This window comes from Lycium barbarum, chromosome 5, assembly GCF_019175385.1.
Source record: "Lycium barbarum isolate Lr01 chromosome 5, ASM1917538v2, whole genome shotgun sequence".
Lineage (NCBI taxonomy): Eukaryota > Viridiplantae > Streptophyta > Magnoliopsida > Solanales > Solanaceae > Lycium > Lycium barbarum.
In genome coordinates, this window is record NC_083341.1 from 79,086,181 (window position 1) to 79,102,826 (window position 16,646).

The 16,646-nt window shown below is 37.1% G+C and overlaps 1 protein-coding gene across 3 annotated transcripts; it reads right to left on the bottom strand.

Moving 5' to 3' along the window:
* Nucleotides 1-9,535: 9,535 nt before the first annotated feature.
* On the bottom strand, nt 9,536-12,139 carry LOC132640983 (uncharacterized). 3 transcript variants are annotated; one of them, XM_060357818.1, is made up of 4 exons: nt 11,891-12,139; nt 10,844-10,925; nt 9,973-10,131; nt 9,536-9,798 (listed from the first exon to the last, which is right to left on the bottom strand). In XM_060357818.1, the coding sequence occupies exons 1-4, from the start codon at nt 11,993-11,995 to the stop codon at nt 9,704-9,706; spliced, it is 441 nt and encodes a 146-aa protein (XP_060213801.1). In that variant the 5' UTR covers nt 11,996-12,139; the 3' UTR covers nt 9,536-9,703. The 3 variants fall into 3 exon arrangements, with proteins under 3 accessions (XP_060213801.1, XP_060213800.1, XP_060213799.1); XM_060357817.1 differs by having other exon boundaries at nt 11,840-12,135; XM_060357816.1 differs by having other exon boundaries at nt 11,807-12,134.
* Nucleotides 12,140-16,646: the final 4,507 nt, after the last annotated feature.

Consider the following 16,646-nt stretch of genomic DNA (forward strand, 5'->3'; position numbering starts at 1 on the left):
ACTTATGATATTTTTACCATGTTTTATATATATATATATGCACTCATGTTCATGTCCAGGTTTTCAGTTTCAGTTCTTATCATGTTATTCCATGTCCCATGTTATTTCTTTCAGTTGTTTTACATACCAGTACATTCAATGTGCTGACGTCCCCTTTTTATTGCCCGGGGGCCTGCATTTCACGATGCAGGTACTGATATACAGGACGACACATCTGCTCAGTAAGACAGCATTCGTATCAGCTTATTGGTGAGCCCCATCTCATTCGGGGTTTAGTCAACTTTTGTTTTATGCTTAGTTATGTATCTGAAGGTACGCTGGGGGCCTTGTCCCAGTAAGTATGTTTTCCAGTCAGACTCATGATAGAGGTTTCATAGACTAGACAAGTCAGTTATGTTATGTCAGACATTCGGAGTCGTATAGCCATTTTTGGCTCATTCATGTTATTTCCGCACTCATGTTTAAACAAATGTTTTTATTAAGTATTATGACTTACTACGTTTTATAAAGGCTCATCATGCATTCACGTTATATTTCCGCTCATGTATGTATCATGATGATTCAGCAAGCCATGTGGTTCGCTCGGTCACACGCAGTCAGGCACCGAGTGCCGTGTTACGTCCAGGCCATGGTTCGGGGCGTGACAAAGCTTGGTATCAGAGCCTAGGTTCAAGTGTCTTAGGGAGTCTATGAAACCGTGTCCAGTGGGGTCACTTTTATATGTGTGTGCGCGCCACACATATAAACAGTTGACCACCAAGACATTCAGGATTGTCTCATTTCTTTCTACTCTAGATCGTGCCATGAAGCTTAGAGCAATAAGAAACTTCTCTTCCTCTCGAATTACATACGTTTCGAATGCGCAGGAGATGAAGGGGTGTAGTGGAATGAATGGTATGTTGAATGATAATGATGTTCTTGAGAAAGGGGAATGGAATACAACAGGGAGAGGATGTCAGAGAAATTAGAAAATGAGCTAAGTCAACAGGAAAAAGGTAAATCATGGAGGATCTCAAGGAAGTGGTGGTAGACAGTTTTCTACCGAAGGTCATCAGGACCCACTCCATCTACAGTTAAAGGTTGAAAGGGGAAACAAACAGGAAAGTGTATTAGGTATAGTTTGAGTTGGACATATGAGGTAAGTTCATCATTTTTATACTGTTGTTGAAATTGGAAACCCTGTGTGGCTATGATATGATATGATATGATATGATATGATATGGTATATATGTATATATGCTGGCCTTGTGAGGCATTGTTGGTATTTCCTGTGTGCAGGTTTTGGGATAGTAAGAAATATAGAGGAAACTCTGCCAAATTTTTCCTAAAAATAGAAGGAGAATAAGATATAAGTTCGTAATATGTCTGGAAAAGCCATGTCAACAGTAATGATAAGATTTGACTAAGTTACGAGTACGGCTGACCTTGATAAATATAATTTGATTTCCTATTCAGATGAACACCTTGAGTGGGTGACAGTCCGGATACATCCGAATGTGTGTTAGAAACCATGGGCTTAAGTTAATTTCAGAGTTGAGTGATTAGTGGAAGAAGAAATCAGCTAAGCCGTAAAAGAGCAAACTACAGAAGAATAGCCTTTAAGAGTTGTCAAAAAGGGGTTGCCCTAATATTTACAGTGTGAGCAGAGTTAAGTCGTTAAGATGAAGTATGCCAGTTATGAATACAGTAGCAACCCGTTCATGTAAGTAAATTTAGTTTTTCCCCATGAGAAATTGCTCAGATGTGAGTCAAAAAAAAAATCGTCAGTGTTGTAGAATACAAAGAAATTACAGAAGATAAGGAATGTTAATTGCAATCCCATCAGAAGAGAAGAATTTATAAGTATAAGATGTTAGCCTTGGTCTAAGGGGGAGATGCATAAATCGCTAGTAAGTCCAGCGAGATAATGGAAGACCTGAATGGTTAGTATGAGATATGAAGAACCTCAGTTAAGTTAAGTTGGTATAATGAGACAGTCTCCATAAGGAATATGCCTCATCTTAGAGGAAACCCGAAGTGAGTAGAATGATCGTCGAACGAATTGTGTCAAGTTCAATTACTATCGATTAGGCGATCACAGAAAAGCTATAAGATCATACCCAGTTATGTGTCATAAGGGTAGTGCCATTGCACAAGACTCTAATCTTTAAGGTGCTCGCAAAAGACTTAGCGTACAACCGTACTATGAGTATTTTAGGAAGAATCTCAAAAAAAAAAAAAAAAAAAAAAAAAATCAAGTATGGGAAGTACAACTCATGATTTAGGCAGACAAGAGAACTAAGGTGAAAGAATTTCACTATTTCTCCAAGCTAGGAATTCGACTTTCAGACTCCGAAGTGGGTGGAGTTATTGCTCAGAACATGACTTATTCCTCCTTAGTCATCGAAGTTAGAGAGAAGCAGTTTGGTGATTCCTGCTCGCTGCAGATGAAAGAGGGGATTCACGAATAGAAAGCCTTAGCTTTTGAACAAGGGGGAGATAATGGTACTTTGAGATACCGAGGCAGATTATGCGTTCCAGATGTAGATGGAATCAGAGAGCTAATTATGTCAAAAGCTCACCATTCTAGGTCTACCCCGTTCAGCTAGGAGACATGATTTAATTTCGGTGATTGTGGACAGACTTACGAAGTCAGCGCACTTCTTGCCAGTTAAGACCACAGATTGAACAAGAAGATTATACCAAGTCATATGTTAATGAAATTTCCGGATTGTATGGGACCCTAGTGTCCATTATTTCAGATTTTGGTGCTCAGTTCACAGCGAACTTCTGAAAATCCTTTCAGAAAGGATTTGGGTACGGAGGTGAACCTTAGCACAACTTTTCATCCTCAGACAAATGGTCAGACAGATACGCTATTCAGATCTCATGTTATGATATTCATGTTAGTTCAATACTCAGATATTTATGTCAGCTTAGTACTCAGGTATCAGTCCAGTACTCACGTATTCATGCCAGCTCAGTATTCAGCTAATCCAGCATTAAGTTAGCTCAGTATTCAGTCAGCCAATCTTCAGTTAGTTTAATAGACATTCAATTTAGTATCTCAGTAGTTTAGTAGTCATGTATTCATTCAGTTCAGTAATCATGTGTCCTTGATTTCAATGGTAATTGGGATGACCACCTGCCTCTTATTGAGTTTACTTACAAAAATAACTACCATGCTAGTATTGGGATGACACTGTTTGAAACCCTTTTTGAGCAAAGGTGTAGATCACCAATTGGTTGGTTCGAAGTTGGTGAAGCAGAGTTGTTAAGATCAGATTTGGTTTACCAGGCTATGGAGAAAGTTAAGTTAATACAGGAGCGTTTGAAAACGGCTCAAAGTCACCAGAAGTCTTACACAGATGTGAGACAAAAGGGACTTAAAATTTTCAGTAGATGATTGGGTGTTCCTTAAAGTCTCACCCATGAAGGGTGTCATGAGATTTGGCAAGAAAGGCAAACTCAACCCCAGATATATTGGACCTTATAGAATTCTGCGAAGGATCGTTCTAGTAGCTTATGAACTTGAGTTGCCACGAGATTTAGCTGTTGTACACCCAGTGTTTCATGTATTTATGATGAGGAAGTGTGTAGGAGACCCGTCGTTGGTTGTTCCTACTGATACTAAAACAGTTAAGGATAGTTTGACGTATGAGGAGATCCCCATAGCCATTCTTGACCGTCAGATTCGCAAGTTGAGGACTAAGGAAGTAGCCTCAGTGAAAGTCCTGTGGAAGACTCAGAGGGTTGAGAAAGATACATCGGAAGCTGAGGAGGATATGAAATCCATGTACCCGCACTTGTTTCAGGCTGCAGAAGAGATTTATGATGAAGCACCAAGATTTTGAGGTATGGAAGCTTTCTTTTCATGTTTTTGGTCGTGTGTGGCCAATTTATAATGCTATTGTGATGTAGCCCTGTGAGGCAATGATATTATGGGTTTTTGTGACAGGTTGGTAGTGCCTTATTACAGGGGAAACTCTAGCGAAATTTTTGTAGAATCCCGAATGGTTATCATTCGAGGACGAATGATCCCAAGGGGGAGATATTGTAACACCTCGTAACTTCGGACGAAAGTTTGACTCATAAGATGATAATATAATGGAACCAATATGAGGATTATAGGAAGTGTTTTGAAAACCAATTAAGTCATAAGAAATGTCTTTGGGCAAAGCAAAGTTGAAAACCACTCTACGGAACATGTTTGCAAGAGAGTTTATAGAAGGTCATACTTCCAACGATTATAACCCCATTATTAATTTGGAATTTGGGAAAACATCCTTGATTAAAGTTGTAGCCCTTTGAAATAGCTTTCCAACGGTATATTATGGAGGTCAAACGGACATCTTTGCAAAGAGTTATGCCCGTTTTACTGAAGCCTGTCTTCGCTGGAAAATGGGTGACTTCGACGGGAAGATCGACGTTTCGTCGATCTGATCGACGGTTCGTCCTTTGAACCGTCGATTGTGCATTGTTCACTGGAAATTTGACCAATTCGACGGAGCAGATCGACGCTCAGTCGATCTGATCGACGGTTCGTCGTTTGAACCGTCGTTTGGTCCGTTAAGTACGTTTTCGGGTCAAAAGTCGGGTTTACGCGTTTTCTTGTTATATTTGGGGTTGGGGTTTATTTCCCCAACACCCCATTCACGAAAATTCTCTCTAAACTCAGAGACAACAAATCCCAAACCTCAAGATCTTCCAAGGTAAGTTTTTATCATGATTCTAAGTTGAATTTAAGTCCCTAATCCCTTTCTAACTTGAGTAAAACTCTTCTAATCCATAGAGTTAGGATTGGAACATTTTTGTTGGATGTGGAAACCCTAGAACCCGAATTCAAGAGGATTGGACTTCAAAAAGGTAATGTTTTTATCCCTAATCATTTATAGTTGTGAATTGATGAATTCTTGGGAGAATAATATTTGGGTTGGATGAAGAGAATTATATGAACTATGCTAGAGTTGTTGGATTGTTGATTTGGGATTGTTGTATTCATATGGGTGATGAAGAATGATGTTAATTACATCTAATTGAGATTTTAGCATTAGCTAGAAGTAAAAGAATGGAGATTGGGTGAAGAAAACACCATTAATGAGGGTTATAGAGCTTCATGCCCACTAAGTGTTTGATAAAATGCTTAGATGAACAAAACATGGATATTGTTGCTAATATAGGATCCCTATGACTTGTATTGCTATAGATTGAAGTTGAAGGGGTTGAAGGACATTGTGATACGCTCAAAAGCGGAAAGTTAAGGTATGTAGAACTTCCATCCACATGTGGGAATCTCTACGTTCTTCCCCATGATTCGTTTCGTAAAATATATGAAGTTCAAATCCTAGGGCATTAAACCCAACATATTGGTAGCCCGTAATTATGTATGTATGTACATGAATTTTGTATCTATGTTCGTTATTGTATTCCTAATCTTCCATTACGGATATTAGGAATCCTAGCTAAATCCATGAATCATGAATTCTTCCTCATGTGTTCTCATTATGTTTATATGAAACTTTATGATTTCATCCAGCAAGTTACAAGCATGTTTTCAAGTCAAGTATATATATATGATTATGAACTATTGTTATTACTCATGCATCAAAAACATGTTTTGCAAGACTATGACAAGTTATCTTATGAAACTATATTTACAAGTTATGATTTATGAAAACCATGTACAAGCAAGTTATGATTTATGAAAATCATGTACAAGTAAGTTATGATTCATGAAAACCATGTACAAGCAAGTTATGATCATGAATACCATGTACAAGCAAGTTACGATTCATGATATACCATGGGCAGCAAGTGCCACTATTTTCATGTTCATGTTTTGGGAGTTGCATTAATTACCGAGGAGGGCTTCAGATAGCCTGAAACTACGTAGCCACCGTAGGATGAGGATCGCTCCACCCATGTCCCGGACGATCTCTCATAATGACTGGATCCTTTCATATTTTATTAAATCTCATGTTCCCTGGCAAGGACTGAGTGTTCTGCTGGCGGGACGCAAGCACCAGACCATGGATCGGTTATAAGTTATTGCTCTCCCTACTTATGATATTTTTACCATGTTTTATATATATATGTATGCACTCATGTTCATGTCCAGGTTTTCAGTTTCAGTTCTTATCATGTTATTCCATGTCCCATGTTATTTCTTTCAGTTGTTTTACATACCAGTACATTCAATGTGCTGACGTCCCCTTTTTATTGCCCGGGGGCCTGCATTTCACGATGCAGGTACTGATATACAGGACGACACATCTGCTCAGTAAGACAGCATTCGTATCAGCTTATTGGTGAGCCCCATCTCATTCGGGGTTTAGTCAACTTTTGTTTTATGCTTAGTTATGTATCTGAAGGTACGCTGGGGGCCTTGTCCCAGTAAGTATGTTTTCCAGTCAGACTCATGATAGAGGTTTCATAGACTAGACAAGTCAGTTATGTTATGTCAGACATTCGGAGTCGTATAGCCATTTTTGGCTCATTCATGTTATTTCCGCACTCATGTTTAAACAAATGTTTTTATTAAGTATTATGACTTACTACGTTTTATAAAGGCTCATCATGCATTCACGTTATATTTCCGCTCATGTATGTATCATGATGATTCAGCAAGCCATGTGGTTCGCTCGGTCACACGCAGTCAGGCACCGAGTGCCGTGTTACGTCCAGGCCATGGTTCGGGGCGTGACAAGTACCTCTTCATTAAAGACAACATTCCTGCTTCGGATGATCTTCCGATTTTGTTCATCCCAAAATCGGTACCCAAGATCGGTGTCACCATAGCCAATAAAGTAACACTTCTTTGATTTTGGATCAAGCTTGCTTCTAGCCGTATCATCATTATGAACATATGATAAGCAACCGAACACTTTCAGAAATGAAAGATTTACCTTCTAGCCACTCCAGACTTCTTCTGGAATTCTGAAATCCAAGGGAACTGACGGTCCTCGGTTAATTAAGAAGGCCGCGGTATTGACTGCATCTGCCCAGAATGTCTTGGGCAGTCCAGAGTGTATTCTCATACTCCGAGCACGCTCGTTCAACGTTCGGTTCATTCTTTCGGCTACTCCATTCTGTTGAGGCGTTCCAGGAATAGTCTTGATCATCTTGATCCCATTATCGGCACAGTACCGTTTGAAATCACCATCAGTGTATTCTCCGCCGTTGTCGGACCTCAAACACTTCAACTTGAGGTTTGTTTCATTCTCAACTATGGCTTTCCATCTTTTGAATACACTAAACACATCGGATTTATTTTTCATAAAGTAAACCCATACCTTCCTGGTTGAATCATCAATGAAGGTCACATAGTAGTGTGATCCTCCAAGAGAGGGTACAGTGGTAGGTCCCCACACGTCTGTGTGCACCAATTCCAGCTTTTCGACCTTCAACTCTCTGCCTGCACTTGAGAAGCTTACTCGCTTTTGTTTTCCGAGAATGCAGCTCTCACACGTATGAAGGTCCACCGTCTTCAGCTCCGGAATTAAGCCATTTGTCACCAACAGCTTCATCCCCTTCTGGCTGATATGCCCAAGCCGACAATGCCACAAATCTGTCTTCTTTGTGTTGTCAATCACAGCAACAGTATCACGACAGCTAGTCGTCATGTAGAGAGTGTCAATCTTCTTTCCTCGGCCAACTACCATAGCACCTTTCGCCACCTTCCAAGACCCATTACCAAAGTTGAGATCATATCCCTCATCATCAAGCTGACCTACTGAGATCAGGTTTCGCATCAGCTTTGGAACATGTCTAACTTTTGTAATCTTCCACGAGGATCCATTTGACATCTTCAAATTAATGTCTCCCGTGCCAACAACATCTAGCGGCTCTCCATCGGCTAAATAAACTTTGCCGAGATTCCCAGCCACGTAGTTTGTCATTATATCATGATGTGGGGTGGTATGAAAGGACGCTCCTGAGTCAAGCACCCAAGAGTCTATCGGGCTGTCAACCGATAGCAACAACGCATCGCCAATGTCTTCCGTAGCAGCATTGATTCCAGCCCCCTTGTTGTCCTCCTTCTTTGGCCCCCTGCAGTTCTTCTTGAAGTGACCTGGTTTTCCACAGTTCCAACACTCAAATGTTCGTCCTGGTCTGGATTGACCCCTGCCATTCCTTGACTTCGATCTGCCCCTATTTCGGTTGTAGTTTCTGTCATAATTTCTGCTTCTGTTTTCAACATTAAAAGCAGTACTCGTCGATGCCTCTCCAGAATCTGTCCTGCGCACTTCCTCAGCAAGGATACGATCCCTAACATCGTTGAACTTTAGTTTGTCACTACCGACAGAATTACTAACCGCTGCTCTCATTGGCTCCCAGCTATTTGGTAGGGATGCCAACAAAATTAGAGCTTGCACTTCATCATCGAAGTCAATTTTTACCGATGACAATTGATTTACAATGGTATTGAATTCATTTACGTGTGCAGCAACATGAGCATTTTCCATCATCGTTAGATGAAATAGTTTCTTCATGAGAAATACCTTATTATTTGCCGAAGGTTTCTCATACATGTCAGACAATACCTTCATCATATCTGCGGTGGTCTTCTCCTTTGCCACGTTGTGAGCAACGTTCTTCGACAGCGTCAGCCGAATGACTCCCAGAACTTGTCTGTCGAGGAGATTCCAATCTGCTTGCTTCATCTCCTCTGGTTTCGGACTCAGAGGTTCATGAAGCTTTCTGCCATATAAATAATCTTCAATTTGCATTCTCCAGAACGCAAAGTCTGTACCATCGAATTTACCGATGCCGTGCGTCGTACCATCTTCGCCTCCCATCGTTTCTAAATCACAACACAACCTGTTGCTCTGATACCAGTTGTTAGGATTTAAATCCCAAATCCGACCTTTGTAAGCAGGTTCCCAGGAAAGATTGGAGGATCACAGCTGGACCACTTAAATACCAACCTCCTTAGACAGAACCTACTTACGCCGTGATGTAAGCGAAGAATAAATAGCACACACAGATTTATAGTGGTTCACCCTCAATGTGAGAGCTACGTCCACGTTGCTGCTGCAGATCTTATTAAAGAAGAAATATTACAAGTGTTTACAACACTCAACCTCACAACCCCAATCCCAATTACACTCAAGAATTTTACCACAGAAAATTCTCTCAAAGACCTTCTCTTACTTAGGTCTTTCACTAAGAGTATTTCTCTTAGATTTTTCTCTCTCTTTGGGATGTGTTGTCTTCTTCAATTTGGTGTGTATACAAATGAACCATAAGCTACCTATTTATAGGAATGAATTTCCTATGATGAGGTAAGCGCTTACATCACGACTATCATGAGGTAAGCGCTTACATCACGACTATGTGAACAAAAGAATTGACTTGTTTGGCCAATTCCACACCTAACACATGTCACCAATGAAGCAACTCTGTCGTTGTGTGTGTGTTAAGAACTCCATCAGAATTTTTGCTGCTAAGAAGCATTTACAAATTTATACACCAGAGCTAGAAATTTTAGAAAAAGTTAAAGAACGAACTGTCCACTTTGCTGTGTCAAAGTGTGAACATTGAAGAAATTGAGGAATTACTATCAAGTTACTATGAGGACTAGAGTTTATTCAAGAATACAAGTGATTTACACATTACAGTAAGTAACGCCTGTGAGCATATATTTGCAGAACTTCTATTGACAGATAAAGTGTCAAGCGGTTTATTTAATTTATACATTTTTGACAAGAAGTAGTATTATGCTTTAGTCCTTTCTGGGTAATGCCATCTCATCTCTTGTGCTGCTGCTCCGTAGGTGCTCCAGCACTGCTTTCATTCCAGTGAGGTATTCCACAAGTCCTTTGAAGTAGTCAGTTAGCAAAGAATAAAGTAAACCATGAAAAGGAAGTTTTTACTCAATAAAAAAACACTATACATAATTACCCTAAACAATCAAGAATCTACGGTATCTGTTTCCAATGACAACCAAAGGAAAATATTACTCAGCTTCATTGTTTTACTGAAGAAAATTACCATTTGCATAGTTTCGACAGTCATGATGGTTAATCCTCAAGTCAGTATCCCATCCTTGGTTGAATCTGTTTGCCGCATCTATTGCATCACTCTCTGAATAGCCAACAAACCAGCACTTCCTTTTTGGCAGCTTCTTCAGTGTCCTAGTAAGAACAACTCCTGGCATGGTATAAACTTGAAGACGTGAACTTCTTAGGAGACGATGTTTGAAAAACTTCTGGTCAAACTAATTAAACCACAGCTATATGAACTTATAATGGTTAAGAGACAGGAAAAACTACGACATTTGATAAACTTCCGATCAAACTAATTAAACCACACTTATATGAACTTATAATGGTTAAGAGACAGGAATAACTTGTTTCTTATTGATGATGACCATAACAAGTGTCGGCTCAATCGGAAGGAAATTATGTGCAAAAGCTATGCAGACTTATTATGAAGTGCTACTAGATATTGATCTCTATGGGCTATAATCGTCAGTTCAAAAAGAGAGCACGAGTTTGGGTATAATGCTGATTCAGAAATTGACTCAGTGTTACAAAATCAATGCCCAAACGAATTAAATTTATGAACTTGTTTATCATTCTGATAAGCTGCAAAGTTAAGATTAATCAGTAACCCACTCATTTCTACTGTGGATTTTAGAGAACATTCCAAGTCACCTAAGCATCTTAGATGGGTGTAGTATATAGTTTTAGAGGATGTAAGATAGTTCACTTCACCAAAAAGTACTGTATTTTCTCTCTCTGAGTTTGATAAAACAAAGACACAGCTCACACATTTGTCCTCTTCTTTCTTTGTTAGTATTTATTTGAATGGGACATGGATGGGGGTTAGTCAGAGAAAAGTTGGAAGTAAAAGGATTCACCTGGTACATTTCTGCCAGATAGAGCTGCAACAGCTACAGCTATGCTTTCAGGATCTTCAGGTTGGAAATCATAAACTAAAGCCTACAACACATACATCAGTAACTTGTTAAAACCCTTCCTTTTTCCTGTTTAATCATTCGGTGTCTGAAACTTTCTAGCTCCATAGATCTGTGTTGAATGGATCTACTAAGGTAATTAGCAACGAGAGCTTGTTTGGTTGCTGGTTAAGAGGTGATTTATTCATGTATTAAATTCAGCGTAAGTAGTACCATGTTTGGTAACATTTTTTTGCTATGTAGAAAATTCAACACACCGAATAAAGTGTTTGATTAGCAAGTTAAAACCCCGCATAACTAATATATGTATAAGTTATGAGAGGGTAGAAGATGGAATAAGATAGATGAATAACTAAATCCTGTATAACTAATCCCTACATTACTCTAATTAACCAACAACCAAACGACCCCTAAATGAATTGTCACGCGACAATTAACAATGAAGAGATTGTTCTTTTACCAGAATTACTTATTTTGAAAGGGATCCTGCATTGCTAATACACACATTCTTATTCCATGTTCTATTTGTATAATCATTTTTCTGTTACCTCCAACCAAAAACTCCATTAATTAAGCCGTAATTATTTTTCTTATGCATACAACTAGAAGAGTAAATATGATGATTTACTCAGAGGTGGATGGTCTTGAACTTTTGACCCCGCTTGCCTCTTAGGCAATACAACTTCTGCTCCATGAGCAATACTTTTAACTTTTGACCTTGAAGGTTTGCTCATGGCACAAACGAGAATCAAAAGTTCAATACCACCCATTTTCAAAGTCATCGGGGGTAATTTCCTGATAAATTTTATGCTGGGATTATATAATCAACTAAGCTACCCTAATTGAAAAGAAAAAGAGTAATATTGGGAATTGGGTCAGCAAGAATCTATGTTTTGAGGACAATACTCTCGAGGAGGAGGAGGAGGGGTTGATGATGACCATGAAATGCTGAAAATCCCACAAACTGAGAGAGTAAGCAGTGGACATCACCAACTGGGCTGGCCCTTTTGCGGCTCTTAAAGGCACAGCTGCTACGTATACTTCATCTCTTCTTCTACTTGTTCCTATGGATTTTGCGAGTGAGCTCGATAGCATTTCCCTCTTCTTTTTTTGTGCGGTTACACTTGGTTTCAGGGACACCCACAAAATTTAATTCTCAATTCTTTCCCATATTATAACATGAAAGAGATTTGGTGGGGCAACAGCCACATACTACTGCATAACACTATTTCATTTTTGGCAGAATACATGGACGATTTCATTTAACTTAGTCAGCATAATTTATTGACATATTTGAATTACGGTCTGTTCCAATTAAACACCCGAGCACATAAACCTTTCCTACTAGATACTTATGTTCTCAAATACCTATTACATGGAGAAGTCAATCACATAAAATTTGTTATTTCCTTTATTTATATGCATCACCTCAATTAGATCAAGTTTAAAGTTTTACGGCTTATTAAGGCTGATGTATATGATTAAAGGAGGTGAAGATTTGCTTACAAAATATGTCAAAATCATATGGCCAAACAAAGATTTGAAAAAATATTCTAAAATATACTTCCAAAATCTACGGCCAAACGGGATATAATCACACTATTCTAGATAGTTATTATATCCTAAAAGAGATACATTGTTTTCAACGGAATATGTGAATGAGATCGTAATAAGAGTTATATATGTTCATAGTTTTATAGAAAGAAAAAAAAAAGATATTTATTCAAAAAAAGAAAATTATCACCCAAAAATAAATAAATAAATATATAAGGTGGTTATCGGCCTATTCAATATGTGGAGGGGTGTCGTTTCACAACCAGAGGCGGATGCAGTAAGAGGCCAGAACACCTTGAACAAAAAATTACAGTGTATATTTAAGGTAAATTTTCTGTGTTCATGTACATATATTAACTTTTGAACACCCTGAACATATATTACAGTGTATATTTAGGTCCAGTTATTTTTCTGAACACCCTGAGTGAAAATCCTGAATCCGCTACTGTTCACAACCCATGTTAGGGGGGCAAAATGGGATTAACTCAATACATATACAAAACTTTTACGCACAAATTGAAAGGCTATATATAATCTCATAATTCCTAATACCTTCAATTTTTTTTTTTTGTAAGACCTAGGTCGCTGCAAATATCGTCATATATTCACAAGTTAAGGCGAAATATAGAAATTTATTATATAGATCAAATTTTAAAACTGATTTCATGGCATTTGTTTTTATACGATTGATGTTTCTTCACTATTTATGAACTTCTCCCATTTGATCATAGATTTTGGGAGCATATTTTGAAAATTTATTTTCAAATCTTTGTTTGGCCATTAAAGTTTGACAGATTTTGAAGACAAAAATCTTCAAATTCCAAATTCTGGCTCAAAAACTTGTTGTTGGGCCAAGATCTATGTTTTGGCCTTTTGAAAAAACTTTTAAAACTACCCCACACTTTTTTTTTTAAAACCCCATTTATTTATGACCCAATTAATTCTATCTACCATGTTCCTTCATGAAAGCCGTATCTACCATATTTCCACAATTAAAACAGTCTCTTCTATAAAGTGAACGAGCTAAGCTAATTACTACTGTTATTTTTTTTTTCTTGAACAAATGGATCTTTGTATTGTAATTTGAATTGTAATAGCTAGTAAGTGTGTTATTAACAATTGTTATTAAAATATCATGTTCTGCATAATCTGATATTAGCAAGTATGTATGTTTTGTATGATTGTGTAGTCTTGATAGATTTTAGAACCTATGAATATAAGTAATGTTTCATGTTTTCCAAAACAAAAAGTGAAACATGTTTTAAAAAATTATGATCAAATATATTTTCAAAACTTGTAAAAATTCACCCAAACCAAGTTTTTCATTTTTTTTTTTTTTTTTTTTTTTGGAGAATCTATGGCCAAACGCTAATTTAATTGGGTGAGCTTTAGGTTTAAAATAAAATTTATGTTGCAATTGACCTATCTCAATGATGCCCAGTAGCCAACAAAATATTGATCATGAAGATCTTTTATGCACATAAATACATGTATTTCTACTATATAGAAGAATGAAGAATGGAACGATCAAGGGTAAAACTGGTATTTAGCTCAGTTAGTGCAGGGGTAAAATAGTAACTTTGATACTTGATTTTTTCTCACTCTACGTGTTGCTTTTATTCTGAAGCACACTTCAAAATTCTGGAATGATGGATCGCTTCTTTCATTTCTCTTATTGCAGTCCTCAATAAAAAAAAAATGAACCAATTCATCCATATCTCCAATGATACCGCTATTAATCACCCCATCTCCCTTAAAACAGAGCTAATTAGCACTGGGATGGATACTTTGTTCGATGTCATAGCAAATTGCGTTTTTTATTTATAGGCTTTAATCTATGTTGGTTTTTGCCACCGATTTCTGAGTTGAAATTTTATTGACTGACTTTTAACTTTCGAGCTATTTCTCTATTTATAGTCATAATTTTTGGATATCTATATGGAGTAGCGATTTATATAGCTGTAAGTATATACCAGTCCTCCGAGAATTTTAAATTACCCCATAAGATTTTAAACATCTTTACTTGTACTTCATTAAAGGTTGAAACAAATGATCCAGAAAACTAAATTTTTTGCTATGGCAAGAAAACAGATTAGGAGGAAGACCAACTTTCTGTATTTTAGGGTTTTGAAGATTGATAAAGACTAGTGATTGAGACAAGTAACTTAAAGAAGAAGAAGAAGATTACTGCAGAACTGAGAGTAAAGACCATATATGTATATATCAAATAACAAAAATTACATTTGATGTACAAAAATGAAAAATAAAGCAAAAACGCAAGGAGAATAAGGCATGCAAAATGAAGATTGTAGATCAATATTATTCTTTTAAAGAAATAGAATCACAAGTCCATTCAGAAAAAACATATAAAAACTTAGCAAAATGCTCAGATTAATGGCAACCAAAATGTCCATTCAGAAGAGTACAACGGGACTGCAGTCAATTCAATGAAGCAAAAGTTTATAGATGATAGGCGGCAGAAGCTTTGCATTGGTAGGTTTAAATACATGAACTAGGGGGAAAAAGATGTCAAATTAAAAAAAATAAGAAGAATATATTTCTGCTCTAACCACCGAGGGTTGAGTTGTAGAGAATTAAACAAGGATGGAGAGAGACTATATCGAGAAATTCGAAATTACTTTTCAAAATATATATGGCTAATTAAGTAATGAGTTGTTCCATATTCTTGAGGTAGCAATAATGGAAAGACCAATCACACTTGATGACATATTAGATTGCATTCCAAATTGAGTGCAACAACTTGATGGGGGCTCTCTGCCCACAAACATACCACCTGGTAGCACAAGTTCTCAAGAAAAAAAGGGACACAAAGTGCCAAAGACAAATTGCCAGATCAATTTTAGTATGTGTTGAAGAACTATATAGATTCTTCCTAATAATTAATTATTCAGAAAAATATATAATGTGGCGATACAGCATAATTAAGTTTGTTGTTGCTTCTTTTTCCTTTATGCTAATTAATGGCTTCCAGATTTACTTGTAGTTTCTTTTTCTCTGTAGTTTTTTAAAAAATTATTACTATACTAACTTGTTTTTGACATGCTGTTGATTCATGCAGGTTTGCTAAAGAATTCAATTATTCCGAGATGGTGTTTGGCTATGATCAGTTTTTAAATCAGATTGTATTATATGTTGTTTTACATTCATTATTTTGGATTGAGCCTGCTGGAATACTCATTATGATGAAAAAGCTTAAGAAAGAAGTGAAAGCACATTTTGGAGCCTTTGTGGATAGGCTTTTGACTTCCTACACCGCTTCAACCACTTCCACTTAAAGCTCATAATCTTCTTGTTGGCTTCCTTTTGATGTCTACGATGTGTAAGTTTTTATGGAACTATTTTTCGCAATATTATAAGTCCAAAGAAAAAAAATTCATGTTCTAAGTAAGTACGTTGCTTCAAAATTTGAGGTTACTTTGTAAATAATGTGCTAAATGAAAAAAAAAGGGGAGTTGTAATCCAATGCTTGATATTGAGATAAAAATAATGGTAATTGTTACTCAACAGTATATATCTCAACTCCTTATGTTCAGCTCAAATAATGAAATTATTATAATGTCGATAAGTTATCGCTGAGTAAATGGATGTACTCAATTCCTTATTAGATTTATTTCTTATTATTCTTGTTGGTGCTTCTATCTGTGTTCTTCTTTCTCTCTTTCGCGACCATTGACTTTCTCTCTTTCGCGACCATTGACTTAAATTTGAATATTTGGTCTTCGTCCCTAAAATAGGCATCGTACTTGTTCGCCATTCTAGATGGAGCTGTTTATATTGCAGGTATGTAATTTTGACTCCTACTACTGTTGATGTACTTTTCCTTTTGTGAAAATGTAAAACTTGAGAATGTTTGACTGTTCAAGTTTGTGTACATTGGATTGTTATATTTCAACAGTAACTATGTGCTAGAATTTGGTGCTTATCGGGTTCTTCATCATAAATCTCATGATTTAACTGATTTTCTACACCGCCTTCTTTTAATTTTTATTTTATCTGAATTCCTTTTCTTGATCAATCCCTTTAATGTTCTTCGTCCCTTACTTTTCCGTTTCTCGACCTTTCGTCATTCCAGCTTAAGGTTGAAGTTTGAGAACTGACCTGTTCTCTATTTGTACATGTATCATCATCTCTCGCATGATATACCATATATTTACGGTAAAAAAGAAGAAGA